The 25474-nt window shown below is 39.0% G+C and overlaps 1 protein-coding gene across 1 annotated transcript in view; it reads right to left on the reverse strand.

The window, feature by feature from the left end:
* Positions 1–25474, reverse strand: part of LRP2 (LDL receptor related protein 2) — a 197597-nt gene that overhangs the window by 79277 nt on the left and 92846 nt on the right. The window contains exons 25-35 of the mRNA XM_070580081.1: positions 22652–23029; positions 21224–21472; positions 19773–19984; positions 18792–18976; positions 17543–17771; positions 16398–16575; positions 14175–14303; positions 8685–8851; positions 7567–7710; positions 3607–3716; positions 1905–2082 (exon numbers count right to left, since the gene is read on the reverse strand). Of these exons, the coding sequence (XP_070436182.1) occupies positions 1905–2082; positions 3607–3716; positions 7567–7710; positions 8685–8851; positions 14175–14303; positions 16398–16575; positions 17543–17771; positions 18792–18976; positions 19773–19984; positions 21224–21472; positions 22652–23029 (2159 nt within the window). The remainder of the gene's footprint in view (positions 1–1904; positions 2083–3606; positions 3717–7566; positions 7711–8684; positions 8852–14174; positions 14304–16397; positions 16576–17542; positions 17772–18791; positions 18977–19772; positions 19985–21223; positions 21473–22651; positions 23030–25474) is intronic.

A 25474-nucleotide genomic window follows, 5' to 3' on the forward strand; every position in this document is an offset into this window, starting at 1 on the left:
AGAATGAAGGTCCTAATGAAAAATGACAAGTCTACTTCTGGAAGAAAAACAAAATGTAGACACAGCTGGTTTGATTTCATTTCAAGAACTTGTCCCAAGTGCCTCCTCTGTGCCAGGATCTGAGCTGAATACAGAAGAGGTCTGACTCTCTGCCTCACTGGACAAGAGATCCCAGCAGGTATAACAGCAGGTTATGCCCTAGAAACTGACAGAAGTCCCAGAAGGCTAGAGCATAGGGAAGATAAGCTTGAGGGGAGCTGCTGAGGGAGTAAACAGGATCAGATTAGCTGACCAGGCTCAGCTGAAGTGTTTGGAGCTACTCCTCTAGGCTAGGGTTCTGGGGTGAGCAGTGATCAGACCTATTCGTTATAGTTTTATGAAGACAACATGTCTCTCTCATGAAAGCAGGGTTCAGTATCGAGGGCCATGGTCTAGTCAAGGCTAGAGAGAAGTGGCTCAGAACAGTAGAGGCAGCAGAAAAAGGCTGGGCCTGAGAAAAGAGGTAGAGGATGAAAGGCCAGGATTTTGTGATAATTAAAGAAGGACATAGTTACCAGAGCGAAGCAGAAATATGAGAGTTCTAGCCTAGGAGAAATCATAGAGGGTCACTCGGCTAACAAGCTCACAGATTCAGGAAGGCAGAGTAGATGTAGAAATAAGAAGGGAGGGAGATGGAGAGTACTGTCTGGGACATGCTAAAGTGTATGGAGAAATGATACCGTGTGGCAAGAGCTTCCCCATCATTGCACACATGCATCAAAGTCTGCAAAGTGCTTTCACACATGTCACCACTTCAAAGTTTATCACCACTATAAGTACATATTAGGAGCGAAATCAGAACTTGTCGAGCTGATAATGAACTGAAAACCAAACCTACTGCACAATATTACAGAGAGCATCAATATCAAAGACAGATCTGAAATCACTACTGTTTAAAAATCAAGGAAGAGACTAGCACACATTCAATGCAACATCCAAAGCAATATTTTAATTGATGAATAATTATTATTGAGCACCTTCTTTGTGCCTAGTTCCAGCTTAGCTGCATAAGCACAGCGGTGAAGATAAATATTTCTGCAAATGAATGAAATTATATAGTTTCTGCTTCTTATTGCAGAATATGGTGAACTCAACCTTGGAGTTTAAAATCACCAGGAAAGGTAGTTTTCACGTACGCATCTACCATGTTAGGACATTAGAGAGTAATATGTAGCTACGAAGGGATGCTGAGCTCAGAAGCTTGCTATATAGAGGTTTTTTTAATCTCTACAATTGAGGAACCTAATGACCTTTTAAAGAAAAGCATTGAAATCATTAAAACATGAAAGAAATGGCTCTTAAAGGACAAATAAGAAATGAGGAAAGGAATTATTTTATCTTAAAGAAAAACAAAAGATAAAAAAAGTAATAAACAGTATTCTATTAGGAAGTATACATGTACTATAAAGAACTTGACTTCCACTCGGGCAAGATTTGCTCAAGGGAAAGAAGTTATTGGGAGAAAGGGCAATAAAACACTGAGACAAATTGCCAAGTAAGATTGTTCAAGAACCAATGCCAGATAACTCAAAACGATCAGCATCAGCTACACAAGCCCAGCAGTGAAGACCAATACACTAAAAGAATGCTCACAGGAGCCAGCCCAGTGGTGTAGTAGTTAAGTTCATGTGCTCTGCTTCGGCAGCCTGGGGTTCCCAGGTTCAGATCCCAGGTGCAGACCTAACACCACTCGTCAAGCCACACTGTGGTGGCATCTCACATAAAATAGAGGAAGACTGGCACAGATGTTAGCTTAGTGACAATCTTCCTCAAGCAAAAAGAGGAAGATTGGCAACAAATGTTAGCTCAGGGCCAATCTTCCACAAAAAAAATAAAAACACAACAAAAAAAAGAGTGCTCCATACCACTCCCCTGCTGGTAACCGCCCAGTAGATTTTCTGTTCCTGGAGGTCAAGGGTGATAAACTCCACATGTTCAAGGTTCCCAGTGAAGAGAGTTTTTGAAGATGTGCCATCCATGTTCGCACTTGCAATCTTGGCAGGAACACCACTGTCAGTTCCTTGGTCTGACCAGTACAGTTTCCTACAACCATGAAAAACACGAGTATTTAATGAAACAGAAGATTTCATTCAATATTTAAAAGAAAAATGTGTATTTCTTGTCCTTCAGATGTGCACAATTCAATGGAGGAAGTCTGACATATCAATATCTTTCTACATACAATGTGGAGGAGTACTTAACCAGTGATCTATCAATGTCTGTATATTTCCTAGTTATTATTGGGGTAGAGGCCACTTAAAATAGTATCTAAAACACGAGGCTAGCATCTTCCATAGGTGGGTGCTCCTTTAGCTATCTCACCTCCTGCTACAGCCTCAATAGACAATCCTCTTAAACTCTTTTCCCCCAAGTCTTCAAACCCCTTAATTCCAAACATCTTTTTTTTGCACACCTCTCCCCCACCAATCCAATATACCCACCCCATGAACCTCACCTCCAACTCTAAACTTCTCTACCTCTAAGTTCTCAAACTCAGAAATTCTCTGCTTCAACCGAACTCTCCCATCTCTTCCCTGCTCCTATTTTATTTCTCCTATTGACCCTGTTCTTTGCCCTCAAAACTTGCCTGAGCTCCCAAACCTCCAGTCTCTCTAAGCCTGGACCTCATATCTAGCCATTTTGACAATATTGTTTATTCTCTTGACCTCCCATTGCACCTACCTTGCTAATTGCTAACGCTAAGTTCCTGCCGTTATTTTCTTTCTCCACTTCCATTCCAGGCTACGAAAAGTTTCTGGACAAAGTCACAAAACTCTTGTGAACTCTAAGTTCACTAAAAATTCATGCTACCTAACCTTAGCTGGGAAGTCTCATCCCTAGCTGAACCTGTTCTCCTAACCAGCCTCCCTGCCCCTGGCCTCTTCCCCTCCAATCCTGGCCAATCTTTCCGAAACACGGATTCGGTTCTATCACTTTCTCCCTCCAAATTCCCTATTGGCTCTTTATTTCTCAAAAGAATAAAGTACAATTCCTTAGCATGACATTGAAGTCCCTCCATGATTTGACAACAAATGACTTTAGCTGTCGTGTCTCCCACGTGGTCATCTGTCCCCTCCTCTAAGCCTCTGGTTCTAGCCGTCTACACAATCATGCTAAACACTGCCATGATTCTGCACATTCACTGCTCACTTGACCCCAAGTGCCACTCCCAGTTGTGACCCATTCTGCACCTACTGGAAGTCTTCTCATACCCTCAAGGTCCATCTCAAATGTTGTCTACCCCCTTAAAGCTTCCCACATTCACTCAAAGTCAGAATGTATTGTTCATTCTTATAATGCTGTTTTAAAATGCCTGAGATTCTTGTTTGTAATTAATTTTAAGTGCAGTGTTATTAATTTGAAGAACATAGAACAAAACACAAATTATATCCTTCACATTAAATATAACTCAGAGTTATTTCTCTTTCTCACTGAGATCTATATTTTTCAAGTGTTGGCATATGAAATCAGAAAAGGTCCCAAGTTTGAAATCTTCCATTTTATCAGACCATAACATTGACAAGAATGGTGCTGGATAGAAGATGTCTGCCACGTATGAACACTCACCCATTAGCAGGATCAACAGTTATGCCAATTGGAAACCCAACTCCAAAAGCTGTCCCATCATTGGTAATCAGTGTTTTTCTGTATCTGACATTTCCTCGGAGTGTCAAAACCTATAGCATAAAATCACTTATTAGAACTGAGTTTTATAAGGGGAAAACGAAGAAAGCTGAGATGAAAAAGAACTTAAATACACAACAAATCAGGGATGAACTGGAAGGTTTGCGTGAAATTCAGATAATCCCTAATTGCACCTCAGGGCTATGAGGCAATCAGCTCAAGAGAAAAGGAGAATAAGAAAAGCAAAATCATCTCTCAAATTCCTATTTTCAATTCACCTAAGTTGCAAGAGAGGAAATTTATATGAATAAAAGAAAGATTCAAATGAGTGAACATAGAGAACCATTGCCTGAGAGAAATCACAAAAATGTCTTCAGAAAAAGATAAAAGAAAACTTCAGAAGACAAATGGGAGCCCCACAGCTTTCCTGCACTCCAGTGACTGGACCATAGCACCCAGTGGCCCATCAGTGAAAACCCAGTGGATCAAATGGTCCAAATTTACTCAAGAGTTACAGTGAGTTCTGTGCCAAGTTAACAGCCTGAATTAAAACACGTGAGTTCAAGTCCCTGCCTTGCCAGGTCTGACTGTGTGACCTGAGGCAAGTAAATTAACCTCTCTGAACTTAGTTTCTTTCTCAGTAAAATGTGGATGATAATGGCACCATCTGCACAGAGCTCACGGGACTGTGAGATAATACATGTAAAGCCTTCTGCACAATTGTGTTCAATAGATGTTTCCTTTTTCTTATTGATCCATTTATTGGGCACTTAGTATGTAGCAGGCATTATACTAAGCTTTATTGGATTTAATCCTCACAATAATTCTGTGAAATAGATACCATTATTATGCCCATATTACAGATAATGAAAAAGAGGTCTAGAGAGGTTTAGTGGCTTTCCCAATGTTATCCATTTTTAATTATTATTGCCATAATTGTTATAACCACAATGTTAACAGAAACCCTGAAACATCAAAGAGAAATATGGAATATTGGACTAGAAGCAGTTTCTCATAGGAACAAAGCTATTTTAACATGACCTTGAGACAATCAGAGGAGAAACTAGTAAAGAATTAGAAAATGCCTGTTGGTTTGAACAAAGGTTTTTCTATAAAGTTGCTTTTCAAAACAAATAGATTATTGTGTATCTGTGTTTATGTTTCCAACTCTGCCCCTCTCTCTGTCTCTATATGTGTTTTCTCTCTCTCTCTCTCACTTACACAGATAGACATACACAATACACACACACATACCCCACACCCTTCTTTTCTCCCTTACTCTCCTCTCTAAACTTTTCTCTCTCCTATCTGATATCTTTCTCTCCTACTCAGACTGGGATAATTTTTCTCTTTTCAATTTGCCTCTTTCTGCTGCAATTTCTCCCCTTTTCCTAGGCCTAAGGAACTCTTTGGTTCAAAGGAAAGTTCCTTTTCTTGTTTTTTAGAATATATCAGATTCTCTCTCACATAGCCATTCTGTGGGCTTCACTTTTCAGTTATAAAGTTGCTTTCAGTGAATGGGCACACAGCTACCCCTAGTGGAAAACCATTTCTTCAATGATCCTCTTTTATTTTCAAGTTGGAATTAAATGTGAGTTACTCTTATGCTGGAAGGGAGATTGCACAGGTAAACAGTAAGTGAACACTATTCCTGTGTTCTTAAGCAATCTAACATTCACCGGGAAGGGTCACAATTGGTGTCACCAAAGGAGAAAACCAATAAAAAACACTAAAAGGGCAGTTTATCTTTGGATGATTATTCTCACAGGTCCTTTATGGATATTCTAACTATATTGATGATTTGAGGGAAACAGGACTCTGTATTAACAGGATACCTCAGTGTCAAGAAGCGCTTTCACTTACTGAGCTATTAACCCCATTTTACAGATATGGGAGCAGAGGCTCAGAGAAGTCAAATAATTTGTCCAAGTTCAAACACCCTGGAGTAGAGGAAATACAGTGCTGTCCCCAGTCGCAAAATACATTTTCAGATCTTAGGGTCTTTATTCAAGCGTTTTTCTCTGTCTGAGATGCCTTTTCCCTATTTCTTCATTTGGCAGAAATAAATATTGGTCATCCCTCAAGACGCAGCTCACAAATCCCTGCATATAAGAAGCCAGCCATTCTCCCTCCCGCCATTTTACCTCTGCCCCCAATCCCAAGGCACTTTATAGTCACTGCTTGTGTCACACTTATTATACTGGAGCAAAGATATTTATGTTTCTAGCTCTCAGATGTGTGAGCTTCTTAAAAGCATAAAAAATGGATATTTTTATGAATAATATTCTTCTTTAAATATCCAGGAGTAACCGTGAGACTGATTCATAGAAAGCATTTACTAGCGTTTGTTGAATGAATGAATAAATGAGCAAACAAGCCAGACTCAAAGCCAGGTCTTTGGACTCCAAAGCAAATTATCTTTCCTTTGTACCTCACTACATTGGGGCGCAATGACAAACGTTAGGTTTATGTGATTAAAGTGGCCTGACCAACACACACATATGCACACGCACACACTCAGTTACTCTTCAAGTGAAGTCTTTCCATTGTACTTGACACTGATGGAGGAGCATGTTTTCTGCTTTTGGAAAACTATCGGTCTAAAGGGAAGACCCCCATCTACAAAGCGAGAGACCAAGAGACGGAGCAGGAGCATCTAACGGTCATGTGGAATTAGGACAGCTCAGTTAGCGGGTGTGCATACTGGCAACATGCCTCTCATGAATGTTACCACTCCTGCCTGCCCTTGGGGATGTTGTGAGGACTGAAGGAGATGATGTTTGTGGAAGACCTTTGTAAACTGTAAAGCACCGTTCTGATGTTGGAATAAGCACCCCTCCTGTCGAATCTGCTCTAAATTTGCCACGTGACTGCTGTGTGCCTTTCTCATCTTCAGCATCTATCTTTCTGAATGCCCCAAAGAGAACCAACTTACTAGCTGCATGCCTCACCCTGAGCAGTGGATTGTCACTCTACAATCCCTCTCACAAGACCCTCCTTTTGCTTTAGGAATTTTCACTTTCCAAATTATTATCAATTAATAACCCCTTACATGTTTCAACCTTGTTGCAGAGTGGAGCAAACCAATACCAGTCAAGTTACTTCTGATTTACTTCATGTGATTTCATACCTGCACCCCATCTCAAATTTCTTCCGGGAATTAGAGTCAAAAGAACACTTATCACAAAGAGGAGATTATCAAAGGAATTAGACGCAAGTTTGTACTTTCTATTTCACTGTTAGAAAAACTACATTGGAGGGGTCAGCCCCGTGGCCGAGTGGTTAAATTCGCGCACTCCGCTTTGGCGGCCCAGGGTTTCGCTGGTTCAGATCCTGGCGTGGACATGGCACTGCTCATCAGGCCATGCGGAGGCGGCGTCCCACATGCCACAGCTAGAGGGACCCATAACTGAAATATACAACTACGTACTGGGGGGACAAACAGAAATAAAAAAAGGAAAAGAAAAACTGCATTGGAGCCATAGAAATATTTCCATCTTAGAACAGACGTAACCTATAAATTAGGTTTAGAACTGAAATAGCATTGAAGATTTGATGAGGAAAGATAGTGAAAATTCCCACTATAATCTTCCCTTTAAGCTGAATTTCTTACATAATTTTTTATTTGTGTTTTTATATCTTTTTATAAATTACCTATAATTATTTTATATGCATATGTTAGTATTGATAGTTAGAAGGAAACAAAATAGGGCAATAGAAAGTTCCAATAGTTTATAAGTTGGTTTTCTTCCTTAGCTTTAGAGATTTTGATACTTCTAATAAGTCTTCCTTTTGGCTTCCTGCTTAAAAATAATTTCAAAATCCATGAGAGCATTTCCTGAGAATAGATTTCGCATGAATCAGAAACCAGTGCTTGTGTAAATAGTATTATAGAATCATTACCTCAATTGATTGAGCTCCAGGATTGGTATAATATAAGTTTCTTGATATCCAGTCTAAAGCCAGGCTCATAGAAGACCCCAGCCTGGATAGAGGAACGAAGATTGTCCTGTTGGTACCATCTGTTTTCACTCTGTGAATTTCACCCTGGAAAGAAACACAAGGACAGGTGAGCTGTTTCAAGGCTTCTGTGTGAAAACACTTTCTTCACTGCAGCTACTGCCAGTTGCTGTGTTTCTTTAACACTCTTCACCTTTGGAGAAAAGGCAAAGGTTTGGCGCCATTGGGTGGGCTCATTGCGTATAATGGTAATGCCAGCAGCACTTTGAAAACACTGATAAGTGTGTCACAGGAGGACACAAGGATTTCCATTCAGGTTACCTCTGATATTGGCTACAGAGATTTCTTTCTTAACTACCACAGGGCAAAGAGTCATAAAATAACCTAAGTCACAGGTGTGAATCAAGAGGCCAGGAGTATATTTTACATAGACGTGGCAAGCAGTAAACACACAGACCTCTCCTCTCTTCCTCATTTGCATTCTCTTTGCCCCTTCCCCATCCTCACAGGTTTCTTCCCTAAAGGGTGAAGAAAGGGGCCCAATGCGAAGGCAGTTGGTGGAGTGTTCTTTTTATTCTGGAGGCAAAGATTCTGAATGAAGGCCCCAGTAGCCACATCAAATGCTTTCCTAAAAATTCCTTAGGGAACTACTGATTTTTGTCTTGAGTTATGATCATTTTTATGTTAGTCTAATATCTTCTACTAGTTTAAAACTCCTTAAGATCAAGCCTTGTTATTGTTTCTTCATGGCGTATATTCTGCAGTTGAAAGTAGCTAGTTCAGTGTAGGGCAAACAGCAAGCACTTAATAAATACTTGCTGAATGAATACCCAATAGCTTAAATGTGCTTATTATTCTAAAGCTTAAGAGTTTTCTGATCTTTGTTCCAGGCCAACCTCCCATTTATATCCCCCACTGAATCAAAAAACGTGATGGTAAATTAATTTCTGGACGATTTCTCTTTTATCCACCCAGCAAAAGTTTACCTATAAAAAGACAGCAGCATAGATAGGCTCTTGGAGAACAAGTCATATACTTTCAATGTTATTCAAAAAACTTACTGGATTCTCGACCCAATAGATGAATTGCTCTGAGTCATCAAATTCAACATCATAACCATTCATTATCCCTGCTATGGGAATCATAGCATCATTGCTCTTCACCTCAGGATTAAGGGAGATTCCAAAAATTATACTGTGTCTTACAACTATTAAGAAAGGTTCATCATCTGTGAAAATAGCAGAATATCAGTCAAAATCATATCCCACTATTCCCAGACATGGAAAGTAATGGAAGGCAGTGGATTATTACCATCTTATGGGATAAAATGCCACTGCAGCATTGCAGCAACAATATTTCAAACAATCCAGGGCCTTCTATGGGGTTTCAAGGAGTTGCTGGGTCATCAGACCTCCAACTCCACACACAATGATTCTGGGCTTTCCTAGGGCAGATTAGTATTTACCTTACTCTTCCTTAATTCCTTACTTACACCGATAAACCATCCATGTGCTAAGAGTCACAGTCAAGAAGTTCTTCCATTTCTACATGCAGACAAACCTCACTAACACTGAATAACTCACGGGGAGGAAAGTTGGATTTTGCAAAAGATATGAAAGAAAAATTATAGATTATTCTTGGTGAATGGCAGTTTTAAGTATGTTAAGAAAATAAAACAGCATTTCAAGGTATTGCCTAGTGTTTATTAGAGACTATAATATCTAAATAAATCCAATTTATAATCCCACCAATTGTTTTTTGACTAACGTCTGTCTTCCATACAAGATTCCAATTCCCAGAAGACAACGATTGTGTCTGATTTACTATTATGTCCCTAGAGTCTGGCATATAATAGTTGCCTAATAAATATTTGCTAACTAAATGAATGACCACATAAACGAATAAACAAATGGAAATATGTAAATAGTGTCTTCTAAATCTCACAAAGGTATCTGTACAATGTGACTTAAACATCCTCATAATATCTTGTTCAAACTATTAGTTCATTTAATAAGAGGTCCTTTTTCAAAGATAATCTTTACGCTAGCTTTTGTCCCCTTAACAAAAAAATCTAAAATAATGAAATTCAAAAGTGGGGATTTATTTTATAATTCCTCTCTGAGAAAAGGAAAACTTCCGAATGTGAGTTTTCTGTTATTAAGACACACATATGTAACATCTTAAGACAGAATATAAAACGATAAATCATTGCATAATTTTCACGAGCTTTCCATCACCAGCAGGATTATTTTGACACATTTTTCTTTACTTATTTTCACATCTCATTAGCTTTTCTTTATACCTGACATTTCTATTACTGAGAAATAACTCAGCATTTATTTACCTAGTACAAATTTGAAGTAAATTTTGCAACAATTAATGGTTTATATTTTACAAAATTCTACAATATATAGAATTTAGTCTTTCACAACAAGCCTGCAAAATTACTTTCAACTGAGGCCAACGAGATTTGCAGGGATTCCGTGACTTATGTGCCACACAGGATGCACCAGGCAAATATCACTTCACCTCATTTATCTCCTTGAAGTCTCATAACCCAGTTTGTTAGATACTTATCCCCCCTCCCCGCCCCACCAACTTTCAAATGAGGAAAGAAAAAATTAAGCAATTTGACCAAGATCACACAGCCAGGCCTCTTGGACACCAAAACCTATATTCTTTTTTTTTTTTCCTTTTTTTTATAAAGTTTTTTTGTTGTTGTTGTTGTTTTTTAAGATTTTATTTTTTCCTTTTTCTCCCCAAAGCCCCCGGTACATAGTTGTATATTCTTAGTTGTGGGTTCTTCTAGTTGTGGTATGTGGGACGCTGCCTCAGCGTGGTCTGATGAGCAGTGCCATGTCCGCGCCCAGGATTCGAACCAACGAAACACTGGGCCGCCTGCAGCGCAGTGCGAGAACTTAACCACTCGGCCACGGGGCCAGCCCCGCAAAACCTATATTCTTAATCACTACTCTGCAACAAGTGTAGGCTGGGTACTACTGACTGAATATCAACCTACCACCCAATTCATTTGCTTTAACTGCACTAATAAAAACTGAAAACTATATTACGAGTTTCAGATGTACCTTGAAATTATATTGATATTTAATTATTTATTGATTATATGTTATAAATGCTCATTGGTTCCATAAAAACAAGAAATATTTCCTAGTTTCACAAGGGAAATTTTAAATTTTACTTACTCAAAACCTGATACTGCTCATTTTAATAGGTAATTTCCCTTTTGCTTAATTGGAGGAATTCTCAATCAAAGAACTGTTCAGGGCCTAAAAATCTCTGCATTTCTCATCTATCAAACAAGAGCCTTGGGGCCGGCCCCGTGGCCGAGTGGTTAAGTTTGCGCACTCCGCTTCAGTGGCCCAGGGTTTTGCCGGTTCCGATCCTGGGCGTGGACGTGGCAACGCTCATCAGGCCATGCTGAGGCGGCAGCCCACATGCCATAACTAGAAGGACCCACAACTAAAAATACACAACTATGTACCAGGGGGCTTTGGGGAGAAAAAGGAAAAATAAAATCTTAAAAACAACATGAGCTGATTCCTCCAAGGAGCTCTTCTCCTAAGCACTACTCAGCTCTACTCCTTCTCCAGCCATTACTCCTTCCTGGAGTTGTGTCACAGACCCTTTATCTGATCACCACCGGCATATCTGAGAGGGCTGACCACCAACGAATATTCGCGGGCAATGGACCAGAGGGTGGGGCATCATTTAATGCTGCACTGGCAGAAAAATGAGAGAGCCGAGGTGAAGGATGATGCGAGAAAAGCACTAGAAAGCACTAATAGGAGGGTGCATGAAAAGTTCTCTGTGAGAAACAAAAGAAGAAAAGTGATTTTATGACACTATAGACCTATAAATGAGCAAATGAGTGAAAAACACAGGCCTAGAGGAGCAAAAAAGGATATGGGAGGGCTTGTCATTCACTCAGCATTTACTGAGTGCCACTATGTGCCACAGGTAATAAGCATACATCAGTGAAGCCAGTGGAGCCTTTATCCAGTGGAACTTAGAGTCTAGAGGGCAAGACAAAATATCTGGGCCCTTAGGATTCCCGATGATAACAGCCGTAAAGGAGTAGGCACAGAAGCACCTGGGGTTGGATGGAAAGGAGTGCAGGAGGAGGTGGTAATTAAGCTGTCCTAAGTCAGTATGTCTCAGTCTTTTGAAATGAAAGATCATTACTTCATTTTTATTTTTCATGTCATGATCCCATTAAGATTAGTGTTAGCTGAGCAGAGCAGGGAAGAGATGACAGTCAGAAATTGGAAACACATCATAATTCAAGGGCGACATTTATGACTCCCAAACCTAGGTCCTCCTTAAGTTAGAACTTGAACAAACTGATCATCACTGCAAACTTGCTGAGAGTATGGGCAACGAGTGTTTTCTTCTTATATTTTTGTTTTTGAGGAAGATTAGCACTGAGCTAACTGCTGCCAATCCTCCTCTTTTTGCTGAGGAAGACTGGCACTGAGCTAACATCTGTGCCCATCTTCCTCTACTTTATATGTGGGATGCCTACCACAGCATGGCTTGCCAAGCAGTGCCATGTCCACATCCGGGATCCGAACCAGTGAACCCCAGGCCGCGGAGGCAGAACGTGCACACTTAACCTCTGTGCCACCGGGCTGGGGCCTGTTTTCTTCTTATTTTGCAGATAACCACTGAAGCAATTGCCTTGTGTCCCTCAGACTGAGTCCAAAACCTATTTTGGATTTGAGGTTTCTTATTTTAGGGGGTGCTGGGAAGATGGTTTGGTTTGAGTTTAGTTTGTTTATCTATTTGTTTTTGGCATGGTTGGGAACATATTTTCTAAAGGAAAAAAAATCCTACTTCATACAGAGAAAGCTCCCACTTTAAAATTTTATAATATAAAATTAGGAAAAATAGAAATATCCCATAATTCCCCTACTCAGCTGTAACCACTCTTGGCACTCGTGTGTGTTATCTTCCAGAATCTTTTAATGCATGGTTTTACATGGCTGATATTAGACTGTATCAGCTTTTTCACTTAACCTTGTCACATACATGCTTCCAAAGTTATTCCAGACACTTAGTAAACACTATTTTAAAGGCTACTGAACATGTAAATCAAGTAAAAAGTTTTCATCTATAAATGTTCACAAGTCTTCTAAGCTTCTTGTTGAAAGAAAATGTGCAACTATTTTTTAGTTCATATATATTGGCACTCAGTTACTCAACTGATGCTCAGAAACCAGTTGGGAAATACTGTAAAAGTTCCACCTCAGGAAAGTCAGCCCATGGAAAAATCACTATTGGAATTATTTGTGACACATCAAAAGGCACTATTTAGAATTAACTCTTATCAATCACCACCAGATAGTAATATTGATTACACCAATCCCCAATGCACAGTCCAACAGTCTTTGTGTGGTGAAAGAATGCTTTGTATCCAAAATGTCTATAGCCCAGTTTAATCTTCTGCTGAAAGACTCTGAGGACACACTAAATTAAACAATGTCAACAAGGATTAGGTCCGTAATAAGTCTCTGAAGAAAAATGGTAAATGCCAATCCTTTTGTAAACATTACCAAATAATTAAAATCTTTCATCATGAAAGTATCATTGCAAAATATTACATGCTGAAGGAATTCAATTTTCAGTAAACCTTTATCTACATAATCTGTAAACACCGTAAATTTCCTGGATTGAGCATCTATTTTCCATTTGAAAACTAAATTTCCTTCTAAATCAAGACTCTACTTTCTCTTACTTTAGGAATTATTTTATCATTAAACATTTAATTTTAACTTGTCTACAGCAATTTTTATCAGTATCAGAATACATTTACTCCACTGAGAAATGAAAGAAACTTGGGAGTTTAGAATAATTCATTAGATTTTTAAGCACAGGCGAGTGATTTTTTGGGTTTATTATACACCAAGTACATACTCCAGAAGAAATCTCTTTTTGGACTGACTACATCTTTTCCTCCCTTTCTTACTCCCTAACGTACTTAGTGTAACCCTCCATATACTCTTCAATCAACCCAGTAAAATATCTAGGATGAGATGAAGATTAAATTGCTCAAATTATCACTTATAATATTTCACACAGAGAAAACTTTCATTTTGAAAGTATCAGAACACTAAAGGTACTGAAATTGGAGTCAGAAGACCTAAGCTAGAACACTCATGGACTATTGGTTATGAGAATAAAACTTAGATAAGGAACCTGTTAAATGAAGCCATATACTAAGGTCAAGAATTTTTACTCCTTATGTGCAAAATTTGGAACATCCTATTATCATAGCTTGTCTAACTATAACGAGGTAAGAGAAAATGTGAGGTTAAAGATTATTGAATCACATGCATACATAATGTTAACTCCATATACAGAAAATATGTAACTGAAGTGCTCAATTAAATCAGCCCATAGAGCATGCACTCCACAGACACCTGCTGAATCAGAAAGAACACAGCACACAGTCAGCAAGTGCTTTAGAGCTTACATTGCTTCTCACAAACTATGGCAAGCTCCATAGGGCACACTTAAGGGGCACACTGTACCTCTCACGCATGTCGCAGAATCCTGAGAGAGACTCCATCCTGAAGGACAAACACAGGAGTAGAAGTGCGGCCCCTCTGAGGAAAGCAGACATAGATGGCTGCAGGGGGCAAAGGTACATGAATTTTCACCTGTAATAGAAAGAGAAGAAAACATTTGTGAATGGACAACCTCCCACATGAAACTGCACAGGAGGAAAGTATAAGGAAAATGTGGAATATTATTCAGCCATAACAAAGAAGGAATTCTTGCCATTTGCAACATGGGTGGACCTTGAGGGCATTATGCTAAGTGAAATAAGTCAGACAGAGAATGACAAACACAATATGATCTCACTTATGGGTGGAATTTTTTAAAAAATGAAGTCATAGAGAGAACAGATTGCTGGCTGCCAGAGGTGGAGGCTGGGGGTTAGGCGAAATGGATAAAAGTGGTCAAAAGGCTTGTACTTCCAATTACAAGAAACGTAATTTGTGGGGATGTAATGTACAGCATAGTGACATTAGTTAACAGCAACTGTGTTATATATCCGAAAGTTGCTAAGAGAATAGATCTTAAAATTTCTCAACACAAAAAAACGAAAAGAAATTTGTAACTGTCTGTGGTAATTGGATGTTCACTAAACTTATTGTGGTAACCATTTCACAATATATACATATATCAAATCATTATGTTGTACATCTAAAACTAATACAATGTTATATGTCAATTACATCTCAATTTAAATAAATAAATAAATTTTTAGATGTGTAGTCATGCTGTTATTGTCCTCCCAGAGGCCCCTGGTATTTGGAAAGACAGTACGTAAAGTTACCTCTGTTGGTTTGGGGTTTTCCCTAAACTCCTTTACCCTTCTCTAGCATCATGCTTTCAACATAAAATTCATAAGAGGCATAAGGGGGAGGAGTGACTTGCCCAAGGTCACAGATTAATCCAGTCTATAACCGGATTATGAACAAACAGTCACTGAGTAATCTAGAGCTTAGTAATGGAAATACGATGCTAAATAAGATGTGTCTCCTTGCCTGACCTAAAAGAGATCTTTTTACATTAAATGAAACCAAGGTGTGTGTCCCCTATGTGACCTTGACATTTACCCACTGGTGTCCAAGTTTTGGATAGATGATAATCTTTCATTTTGCTGTTAATGACACCTTTGTGTGTCTCTGCTCCTTGAAAAAAGGGATCCTGTGTGTATACCAAGCTCACAGGACGTTCTACGGATCTGATACGTGCTTATTACATATACCTTGCTCGATTCATTAATCCTCTCATTCACTCAAAAAATATTAAGCCTTCACAATATACCAAATATCATTCTAAGCACTTGGAATACTGTATACACGAGGCAGATATTCTAACAAAAGGAGACAAAACTAAACTCATAAATTGTGTGATTTCACAATGTGATGGTAAAAAGCAAAAGAATTATGAGGGGGGAAGCTATTTTAAATGGAGTAGTCAAGGGCCACCCAGAAGCATTTGAGCAGAATTCAAAATGACATAAAGGAGCAACTCATGCAGACGTCTGGAGGAAGGATGTTCCAGGCAGAGGGAAGAGCTAGTGCAAAAGCTCAGAGGTGAGACATAGCCAGGTGTGCTTCTGGACCATAATGAAGGCCAATGTGGAAAGAGTAAGTGGGAGAACAGACCAGGGAGATAGCAGGGGCAGATTCTGAGGTGTGATGAGAAACCATTGCAGGGTTCTGAGAAGAGAAGATTAAGTGACTTATTTCCCCCTCCCACCAGAAAGAACACTACCAAGGCCAAATTTTTAAACCATCTAGCCACCCACACCATATATTCCAAGATGACTTGGAGTGGCCACAGCAGAGCACCTATAGGGCAATGGTGCTGTAATAAATGAGTCCTAAAAATAAGCTGCTTTAAACCTCAGAGTGGTAGTGGTAAAAGGATCTAAGGGACTACCCGGTCTATGCTATATTTGTCAGCTGAGGAAACTGAGACTCAGAGAAAAGTCACAGAGGCAGTAGCCAATTGCGGAATAAAATGACACACTTTAGGTCTGCTGTTGTTACATACGAGGTTTGAGTTTTCCATGGTAAATAAAAGAAATGGAAATGTTAAGACTGGGAATGGTTAGTAAAGAGGTAAGGAACATTTATTGCCCAAACAAACTGGTCCACAACAGTGTACATTTAGCATTCCCAGAATAAGTGTTTTCGAAGCTATTCCCAGGTAGGATGACTCTCTGTGTCACTTACTATGTGGTTGTTTCACTGGATGAACAGCAACAATCCCAAGGGGCTGGTAAACATTGTACATTATGACTGACTGGTTCCATCCATGCCACTTGTTGGCTTGAATAACCTGATGAGTAGCGCGGTCAGTCCAGTACACAGAATCTTCAAAGACAGTCAGGGCATAGGGGTGCCGCAGAATCTGTGAAGCAGGAGAGAACAATGAGACCTCGCCCAGAAATAAAAGCCAAGGTGACCAAAGTAGAAAAGGATATCTGCCCAAGGACATGGTTTCCTTTAGCATCTAATTATCTAATAAAGACTTAGGGAAGTCATTGTTCAAGAGGCATACAGAAAATATACTACTTGACCTGTACCCCACTCTACCACTCAGAATACTTTCACATACATGAATCATTTAGTCTTCATTTTTCCTCTGGAAAATTACACTGAGCATCCATTTTACAAATGAAGGGAAAACTGAAGCACAGAAAGTAAGGTGACTTATCTGGATCACCTATCTAGTTACAGGTTCCTCATCCCCTACTCCCAAACCCTAGCCCTCAGCCCATTATCACCACTCCTTATCCAGTGCTATTTCCGCCATCTTATTCTGCCACTCACTGATCCACATAAATCAATACAGCTTAGATGTCTATTTCCTGAAGGTAGGCAGGGCCTCCCAGAGTCTCTTCAAGCCACACAACCTTACACAACAGTAACAGCTCTTTGGTAAAAATACATATTTTCTATATTTTCCCATTTCACTTGTGAAAATAAACTCACCAGAATTTCCTGCATAAAAATACAAAATATATAACAGGCTATGATTTAATTGAGAAACGTAAATGTAACTAAATTTTCAATTTTTGCTTAACCTACTTTTTAAAGGTAGAGAAGCAAGAGATTAGCACATACAGATCAACTAAATCATACAAGCTATTAATCCTTCCTGGATGTGGCACAATCTGACCACAAACTAGAATAAAAATATTTATATTCTCTTAGTAATAAAAGATGGATTGGCCCTCACTCCTGTTAATATTTCCTGGATTGGCCTTATAATGTCTATCACACAAAAATTAATTTCTTAGTTTTCTTGTTACTCTATCTGCTTTCTACTAACTACTATCGTGCTTTTAGTTTAGTTTTCCTCACTACCAACTTACCAAATCACTGGCGATCACCTGCCTCCGATGCTGTCCATCATAATCACAAAAGTCTATGTAGTCAAGATAGGCATCCATGAAGTAGAGCAGTCTGTTGGGGTAGTCAATTGTTAAGCCATTGGGCCAGAAAATCTTGTCCTGGACAATGACAGTGCGCAGACTGCCATCCATGCTGGCTCGCTCAATGCGAGGGTGATGTCCCCAGTCAGACCAGAACATCAGATGTTCACTGTGAAAAGAAACTAGTTAGAAATTGGAGGGGACATATTTCAATGTGGAAAATAACTGTCATTTTAAGTAATAGAACATCATGTTTATGCTCTGCTTAAGTAAATCATCTCCATTTCAGAATATATACACAGAGCTGATTAGTTCCTCTGTGTGTCACAAAATCAAACTGTAATCATAATGCAAACACAAGCCATCTGGGTGTTTTTATAATGTGCATAAAACATGTAGTACATTATGACATGGAAATGTCTCAACACAAATTCACATTTCTGTATGATCCACAAGAGCTGATCTAGAAAAAATCCATCTGCCCTTGTTTGTCTGCCCTATCATATTTAAGATAAGAGAGTCAATTTATTCATCATCAGAGATTCATCAAAAATTTCTCTGATGTTTAATACCCTACCACGTCTAGGAAGTCTGCATTGCATTGAACATAATTTCCCTAACTCACCATCCTGCAGGAAAGAATCTGTTAGAGAATCTAAATAAATTCAAGGAAAGAAGCCCTCAAAGCTTTCTAAGCACATAGGAGAATTTCTCTTTCTTCCTTTGAAGATCAGCAGGCAAAAGTTTTCTTCCTCACATGACGTAAAAGGGAGCTTTACTAAACAACACGAAATGAAGCAGGAAAATCTGGCTTTTTTGATGTATAACCATGAGGTATTCAAAGTTACAGCAAACTAGCCCATCTATGGAATATTACTCTATGTATTCATTAGAAGCTTAACTATATAATTCCAAAACAATCACTTCAATAATTGTATTGCCAAGCTAATAAATCCATGTGGTCTTAAAATAAAGTAAAAAATCAATTGCTTTTGTGTACTTTATGAAGAAGACTATTCAGAGAAAGGAAGGATAGCAACAACCGGTTGGATTCTTACCACTTTTAGAGAGATGTTTAAACAAGAGATCATTTCAAACTTTGTCACATGTGTATCAGCCACATAATGTTACCGTTATTTTTCCCTCATTATAACCGTGTCAAGGCAACATTAAAAAAAAAAGGTCATACCTAATTCTGGGATCTAATGCTAGTCCCCTTGGATTGGTTACGTTTTCACTAATCAGCACAGTCCTGTGGCTCCCATCCAGTTTACAGACCTCAATTGTTTCCAGAGCATAGTTTGTCCAGTAAAGATGGCGACCCACCCAATCTACCACAATGCTTTCAGTCATGGTGACACCACTGTCAAGAACCTAAGGACAAAAGTGAATAAGGAGTGAATTCTAAAGGGAATAGATGAAGGCAAACATGGAAATTATATGAAAATTTAGAATAAAGCATCTAACTTGTCCTATTATTGCTTGTGAGGATTAGAAAATGTTGTCTTCCCATGTGACTAACCACCAAATCAACAGTAGCGTTTTCCAGGAAAAATATGCAAGATTTAATAAAATTGAATACTCTAGGATAACTCTACAATTGGGTTAGTGTGTAGTTTCATTTTGGTTTCAAAGTTTTGCAATTAAGCAAAAGCTTTACCCATTTGTTAAGCTGGCAACCCTATGAAAATTTATAATGTTCACATGCCAAAATTACTATCTTTATTGGTCAAGCAGCAACAATTACAAAATAAAGTTCTAAAGGGCAGAGGAAACATAACCATCGAGAGTCAAGAAACTGACTCTGGGAGATAGACTGAGAAACATAACTAAGTTAAAGCTAAGAAAAGCAACTCCTTAACTCCCCTGCACTTTTCCCTGCTCTCATCCACTAGAAAAAAAAAAATGAAAAAGGGACCTCAGAGATTTTGTGAAGTCTCTGCATCATGTGACCAGGAATTCAGAATCATGGATCTGCCTTCAGAGGCCACATTTTTATCTGAAACACTCAGATTAGGAGTTATGAATATCCAGGCTTCTTCGGTGTGACGTGGCCAAGAGGGGAATATGAAACCACCGAGGACAGGGCCTTCTCTCACTGGTGAGGAATAGCAAATAGGCCCAAGACAGGGGAACAAGTCAAGCCAAAGGTCAGGAGAAATGTACTTACTACTTTTTTGTCTGTTCCATTTTGAAATGCACTCCAGATTTTACCCTGAGTTCCATCTGACCAGAAGACACGACCACTGACAGAATCAAAATCAATAGCTACAATATGAGAACCATCCTGGATAAGTGAATAGATATTGTGGACCTGGGAGGTGATATTGTCAGCAACAATTTGGTTCCGACTTGCCACAAGTAACAGCAGACTTTCGGATGCTGTCCAAGACGAAAATGCAAAAATGTCAATGATTTTGGGAGAAAACACAATTAAAGAGTCTCCTAAATATTTGATGTAATACTTTTGGTAATAGAATGAAGATGTAATTCCAAACTATAGTAATGGCAAAAACAAACAAAAATCTCTATAAGAACAATTTTAATCATTTCTTTGTTTATCATAACAGTTATCTGATTTTCATCAGTCTTTAAATTAAGCTTTGTCCAAAATATCTTTCCTCCTTGAATTATACTTCAGTGTTTGTCTAAATATTAATCTGGAGTGAACCATACTTGCATTCTTCCTGTTACTAGAGTTACTTTTATACCTTTGTTTATCTTCCTTCCTAGATTGTAGGTGTCTTTATAGCAGAAATCATGTCTTAAATATTTTTCTTTTCCCCCAGGCATCCAGCTGTGGCAGAGACTTCTAATTGTCCCCCAGGATCTCCTCTCCTCTTCTTCCTTTTTAATAATAAGCCATGCCAAGTTTTAACTTGGCACACAGCCATCCAGCTAGAGACATTTCTCTGCCTCCATTTCTGCCTGGAGTAACCATACGACTAAGTTCCAACCAACAGGCCGTGCGTAGAAATGACGTATCAAATTCCAGGTCCCATCCTTAAAAAGAAGCTTGCCTTCCACTTTCCCTTTCCCTTTCTTACTTTCTGAGGGAGGGCAAAGACTGGAGCAATAGCATTGGATCCCTACATGGAAGCTACACAATGAGGATAACAGATCAGCTTTACCCCCCGAATTATCTACCATCCAGACTCTTACTTGAAAAAACAGAAACTGTCTATTTTGTTTTAGCCTCCTTTATTTGGTCACTTTTAAAGCAGCTAAATCAATATCCTAATACACAGTAAAGTCACTTTCACATAGTAGAAACTGGATTAATATCAGTTGAATTGAATTCATTAAACATTATATAATGATTCTCAAATACAATATAGAAATTCTTTTTAAAATAATATAAAAACCATTTTGATATTATTTTAAATAATTTAAAAAATCATCTACCACCTGTATTTTTTAACCTCTATATTTATGTATATTAACTCATTTAATCCTCACAAGAAACTGAGATTTAAGGAGGTTACATAACCTATCCATGATTTGAGTCCATTTGACTCTTAACCAACATTGTCAAATGCCTACATGTGACATCTGATCTTAACCTCTAGGGTGTTCTGTTAAATTAGCTGGAGTTAGTTCACTTTCAAGTTCAGTCATTACCTGTAACTTTGCAGGTTCTCCCATCAGTGTCTAACATATATTCTTTATCACACCAGCACCGGAAAGAACCTCTCATATTGTAACAGTGCTGGCTACAATAGCCTGGAATCTCGCATTCATCTATGTCTTCACAGGTCTTAGAATCATTGGCAAGCAGGAATCCCAATGGACACAGGCATTGAGCCCCAAAGGGCCCTTGAATACACTGGTGTGTACAGCCAGCATTGGAATCTGAGCAGCTCTCCTGGTCTAGAATAAAGAAAGAGAATCATGGAAAAGTAAGGAATCTTTGCTTTTTTGGTTCACTCCATTGTGATATTTGTCAAACAGTCTCAGGCCACCTTGCACATAATTAATACCCAGGTAAGAGCTAAGAGCAACATCCACTTGGATGAGCTCTACAAGCTGTTCAGTGTCTGCTCTGATTTGCCTGAGGATCTCCTATCCTTCATATCCACAGGACTTGGACCACTTTTTTCACTGCATTCCTCTATTATAACTCCATTTAGTGAGATGAGAGAAACTTGGGGAAGTATTGTTGACATCAAGAAACATGACTGTCATTGATAAAACATACAAAAAGACCTAAATTACTTCGCACTTGCTTCCTGTCATTCTTCTACCTACACAGCAACAGAATATATGACTTTAACATTTAAGAGCAAGGGCTGGAAGGTCTATGAAAGTGAATAAATGGAAAGGGAAAGGCAATTGGAACATGAGACGGCATTGATCCACTAGAACGCCATCCTTCCTTACGTCAGGGACAAAACGGCAATGCCAGCTCATACGCCTGAGGATGTCTATTTCTACATTTGCTCTAAATTATTTACGAGAGTCATGATACAAAACATGCACTAGAAGGGGAAGTAAGTCAAAATGATTAGGACATTTTTGGCACAAACATAACACATATAAAATCGTAAGGATCTAAAATACTTTGCAATCATACCTGGCTGGGGTTCATCTGAGAGTGAGCATTGATTAAAAAGGAAAGAAAGAAAGGACAGTAATTAGGATTACATGCCAATCACAAGATTTTAATCACAGCACACACAAATCCCCGGACTTCATTTGTTTTGTGGCAAGTTCTGATTGAAATTAGAAAATATTAAAGTTAGAAAAACTTATGAGCACATTACCAACAGAACCAAATTTAATTTGACAATCTAACAGCCTCAAATTTTCTAAACAATGACATAAAAAGAAGTAAAAACACAGAACCAAGTGCAAAGGATTTAATGAGAAATATTATCCAGTGATGATTTATTTGAATTCCAGGATGATTATTCCTACACAGATTTGAATTCAGAGAGGAATTGAAATCCCTTCCTCAAAAGCTACATGGTGACTGTGACAATGGTGAGGCATAGCAGGCCACTGCTCAGAATGAATTTATGGCCAATAAACTGTGATCAGGAAACTTACTGCAAAGTGGGGACTCATCTGTCCCATTGGGGCAGTCAGAGATGCCATTACACACCGCACTCAGATTCACACAGACGCTATGTCCAGGGCACTGCCATTGCCCAACGGGACAGTGAAAGGCCTGAGTAGGGCAGTCCTTCTCATCACTCATATCCCTGCAGTCATTGTCCCCATCACAGAGCCACTCCTTGTAGACGCAGTTCCCATTGTCACAGAGGAAATGAGATGGAGGACAGGTTCTGGGGGAACAGCCCTGGTGCTCATCAGATCCAGAGATGCAGTCTCGGTGCCCATCACACTCCCAGCTCCCCGGGATGCAGGTACCGTCTGCTTGGCACTGAAATTCATCTGGGTGGCACATACCAGAAGGCCTGGTTGCTAAAAGAAAAGCATGCGGAAAATGGGCTTGCGAATGCAATTCATAATCTCTTTTATATAATTCCTCGGTTCAGAGGAAATGATTTTGGATCAATGGTAGATTTATAATAATGACTAGGACAAATACAATATTAAAATATAAAATGCAATAAGGTCTTCTCTATGTGGTACATAGAAATTTCAATATTTGTCTGATTTGTGGATATGACAACAAAGAAAACAGTACGCAAGACTCCTAAATAGAAGATAAGTTCCTGAGTCAAAAGAAAATTGTTTCCTGCATTTCTAATGTTCATTCTATTACAGATTAAATAATAAAATCTGTCTGTCTTTTTATTAAGAATCACCAGTGCAGGGCTGGCTCAGTGGCATAGTGGTTAAGTTCTCATGCTCTGCTTCAGTGGCCCGGGGTTTGCAGGTTCGGACCCCAGGCGCAGACCTAGCACCGGTCATCAAGCCACACTGTGGCGACATCCCACATAAAATAGAGGAAGACTGGCACAGAGGTTAGCTCAGGGCCAATCTTCCTCAAACAAAAAGAGAAAGACTGGCAACAGACGTTAGCTCAGGGCCAATCTTCCTCCACCACACACACACACACACACACACACACACACACACACAAAAGAATCACCATAGCATTTCAACACAGCTTAAACAGCTTTGGTTACTTTGAATTAACGTGATTAACATCATCTGTTTGGATGTTACAATTTTCCCTCAAATGAATATACCCAATGAAACTCGCACACATTAAATAAACAAAAGTGAAAATAAATCTTTAAATCATTGCAAACTTTCCACTACTCATTGAGCAATACTTGAGAAATACATAAGAATCCTTCCCTATTTCACAGGGGTAAACCCAAACTGCCGCCCAGAAACCTCATCAGGCAACAGCAAGTTAGTGGCCATTGGCAGTGTAACTCCAGATCATCGCAGCAGCATTCCATGTTTTCAATGTGAAACAGGAAAATCAGTGATTAAGAATTTCTGAGTGCGGGGCCGGCTCCGTGGCCGAGTGGTTAAGTTCCATGGCCGAGTGATTAAGTTCACGCACTCCGCTGCAGCGGCCCAGGGTTCGGATCCTGGGCACGGACGTGGCACCGCTTGTCAGGCCACATTGAGGTGGCGTCCCACATCCCACAACTAGAAGGACCTGCAACTAAGATATACAACTGTGTACAGGGGCAGTTTGGGGAGATAAAGAAGAAAAAAAAAAAAAAAAGATTGGCAACAGTTGTTAGCCCAGGTGCCAATCTTTGAAAAAGAGGGAAAAAAAAGAATTTCTGAGTGCTGTATAAACCTATAAAGTATGTAAGCATTTTATTTAACTTTTCTTTTTATGCATAGATTTAAACACTTCTGATTGGGGAGCAAAATTGATAGAAACCTACTTTTTATGATTCAAATATCATTATTCAAACAAATGACCACCTCTTGACATTTTTTACAAGTCTAAAATCTATTTAACACAAAAAGTGGGCAAGAATAAATCATACCCATTATAGACCTCCAGCCTGTGGAGATTATGGGTTCATCAGATTTATATCCTCCTTGAATCCTCAAGCTAGAAGGAATTTCTTTGCTCTGAACCTCCAAGAATTTTATCTGTATCATTTTTAAGGTCCTTGTAACTGTCTACCTTGCTTTAATTGTCTCCTACCTTCTCTAATTCTCTTACCAGACTCTAAGCACAAAAACCATGTATAGCATCTTAGCAGACGTTCAATAAATAATAACTAAAAAAATGAATTCATTAGTATCAATATCAAACACCATTCCATACCATAGCTATATTATGATTTGACCTCCCTACTTAGATTTTAAAGAAACCAGGGGCCGGCCCGGTGGCACAGTGGTTAGGTGCACACGCTCTGCTTCAGCGACCCGGGGTTCGCCAGTTCGGTGGATCCTGGGTGAGGACATGGCACCACTTGTCAAGCCATGCTGTGGCAGGCATCCCACATATAAAGTAGATGAAGGTGGACACTGAGATTAGCCAGGGCCAGTCTTCCTCAGCAAAAAAGAGGAGGTTTGGCAGTGGATACTGGCTTAGAGCTAATCTTCCTCAAAATAAACACATAAATAAAATTAAAAAGTAAAGAAACCATTAAAGTATCTTTATTATGGTAAGCCTCAAAAATGTGAAACCCACTAATTTGAAATGTCCCAGGAAAAACTAGTAGGGAGAACAAAAATATCTAAGAAATATTTAATCTACCTAAGAGACTATTTGAAAGTGCCCATGTATCCAATCACTTATTTCACATATTATAAATCATTATGTAGTAATAGCTGGTCAACTTTATTGCATGTTCCATACTGCATTCTTTTGAGAATACTTTGTAATTTAGGCTGTCTTCCTTCCAGTTTGAGTTAGAGAAAATTTGTGGTAATATCAATCCTAGTAAAAATGAAATGATTCCTTTACCTGAAACACGC

This window comes from Equus przewalskii, chromosome 17, assembly GCF_037783145.1.
Source record: "Equus przewalskii isolate Varuska chromosome 17, EquPr2, whole genome shotgun sequence".
Taxonomy (NCBI): domain Eukaryota; kingdom Metazoa; phylum Chordata; class Mammalia; order Perissodactyla; family Equidae; genus Equus; species Equus przewalskii.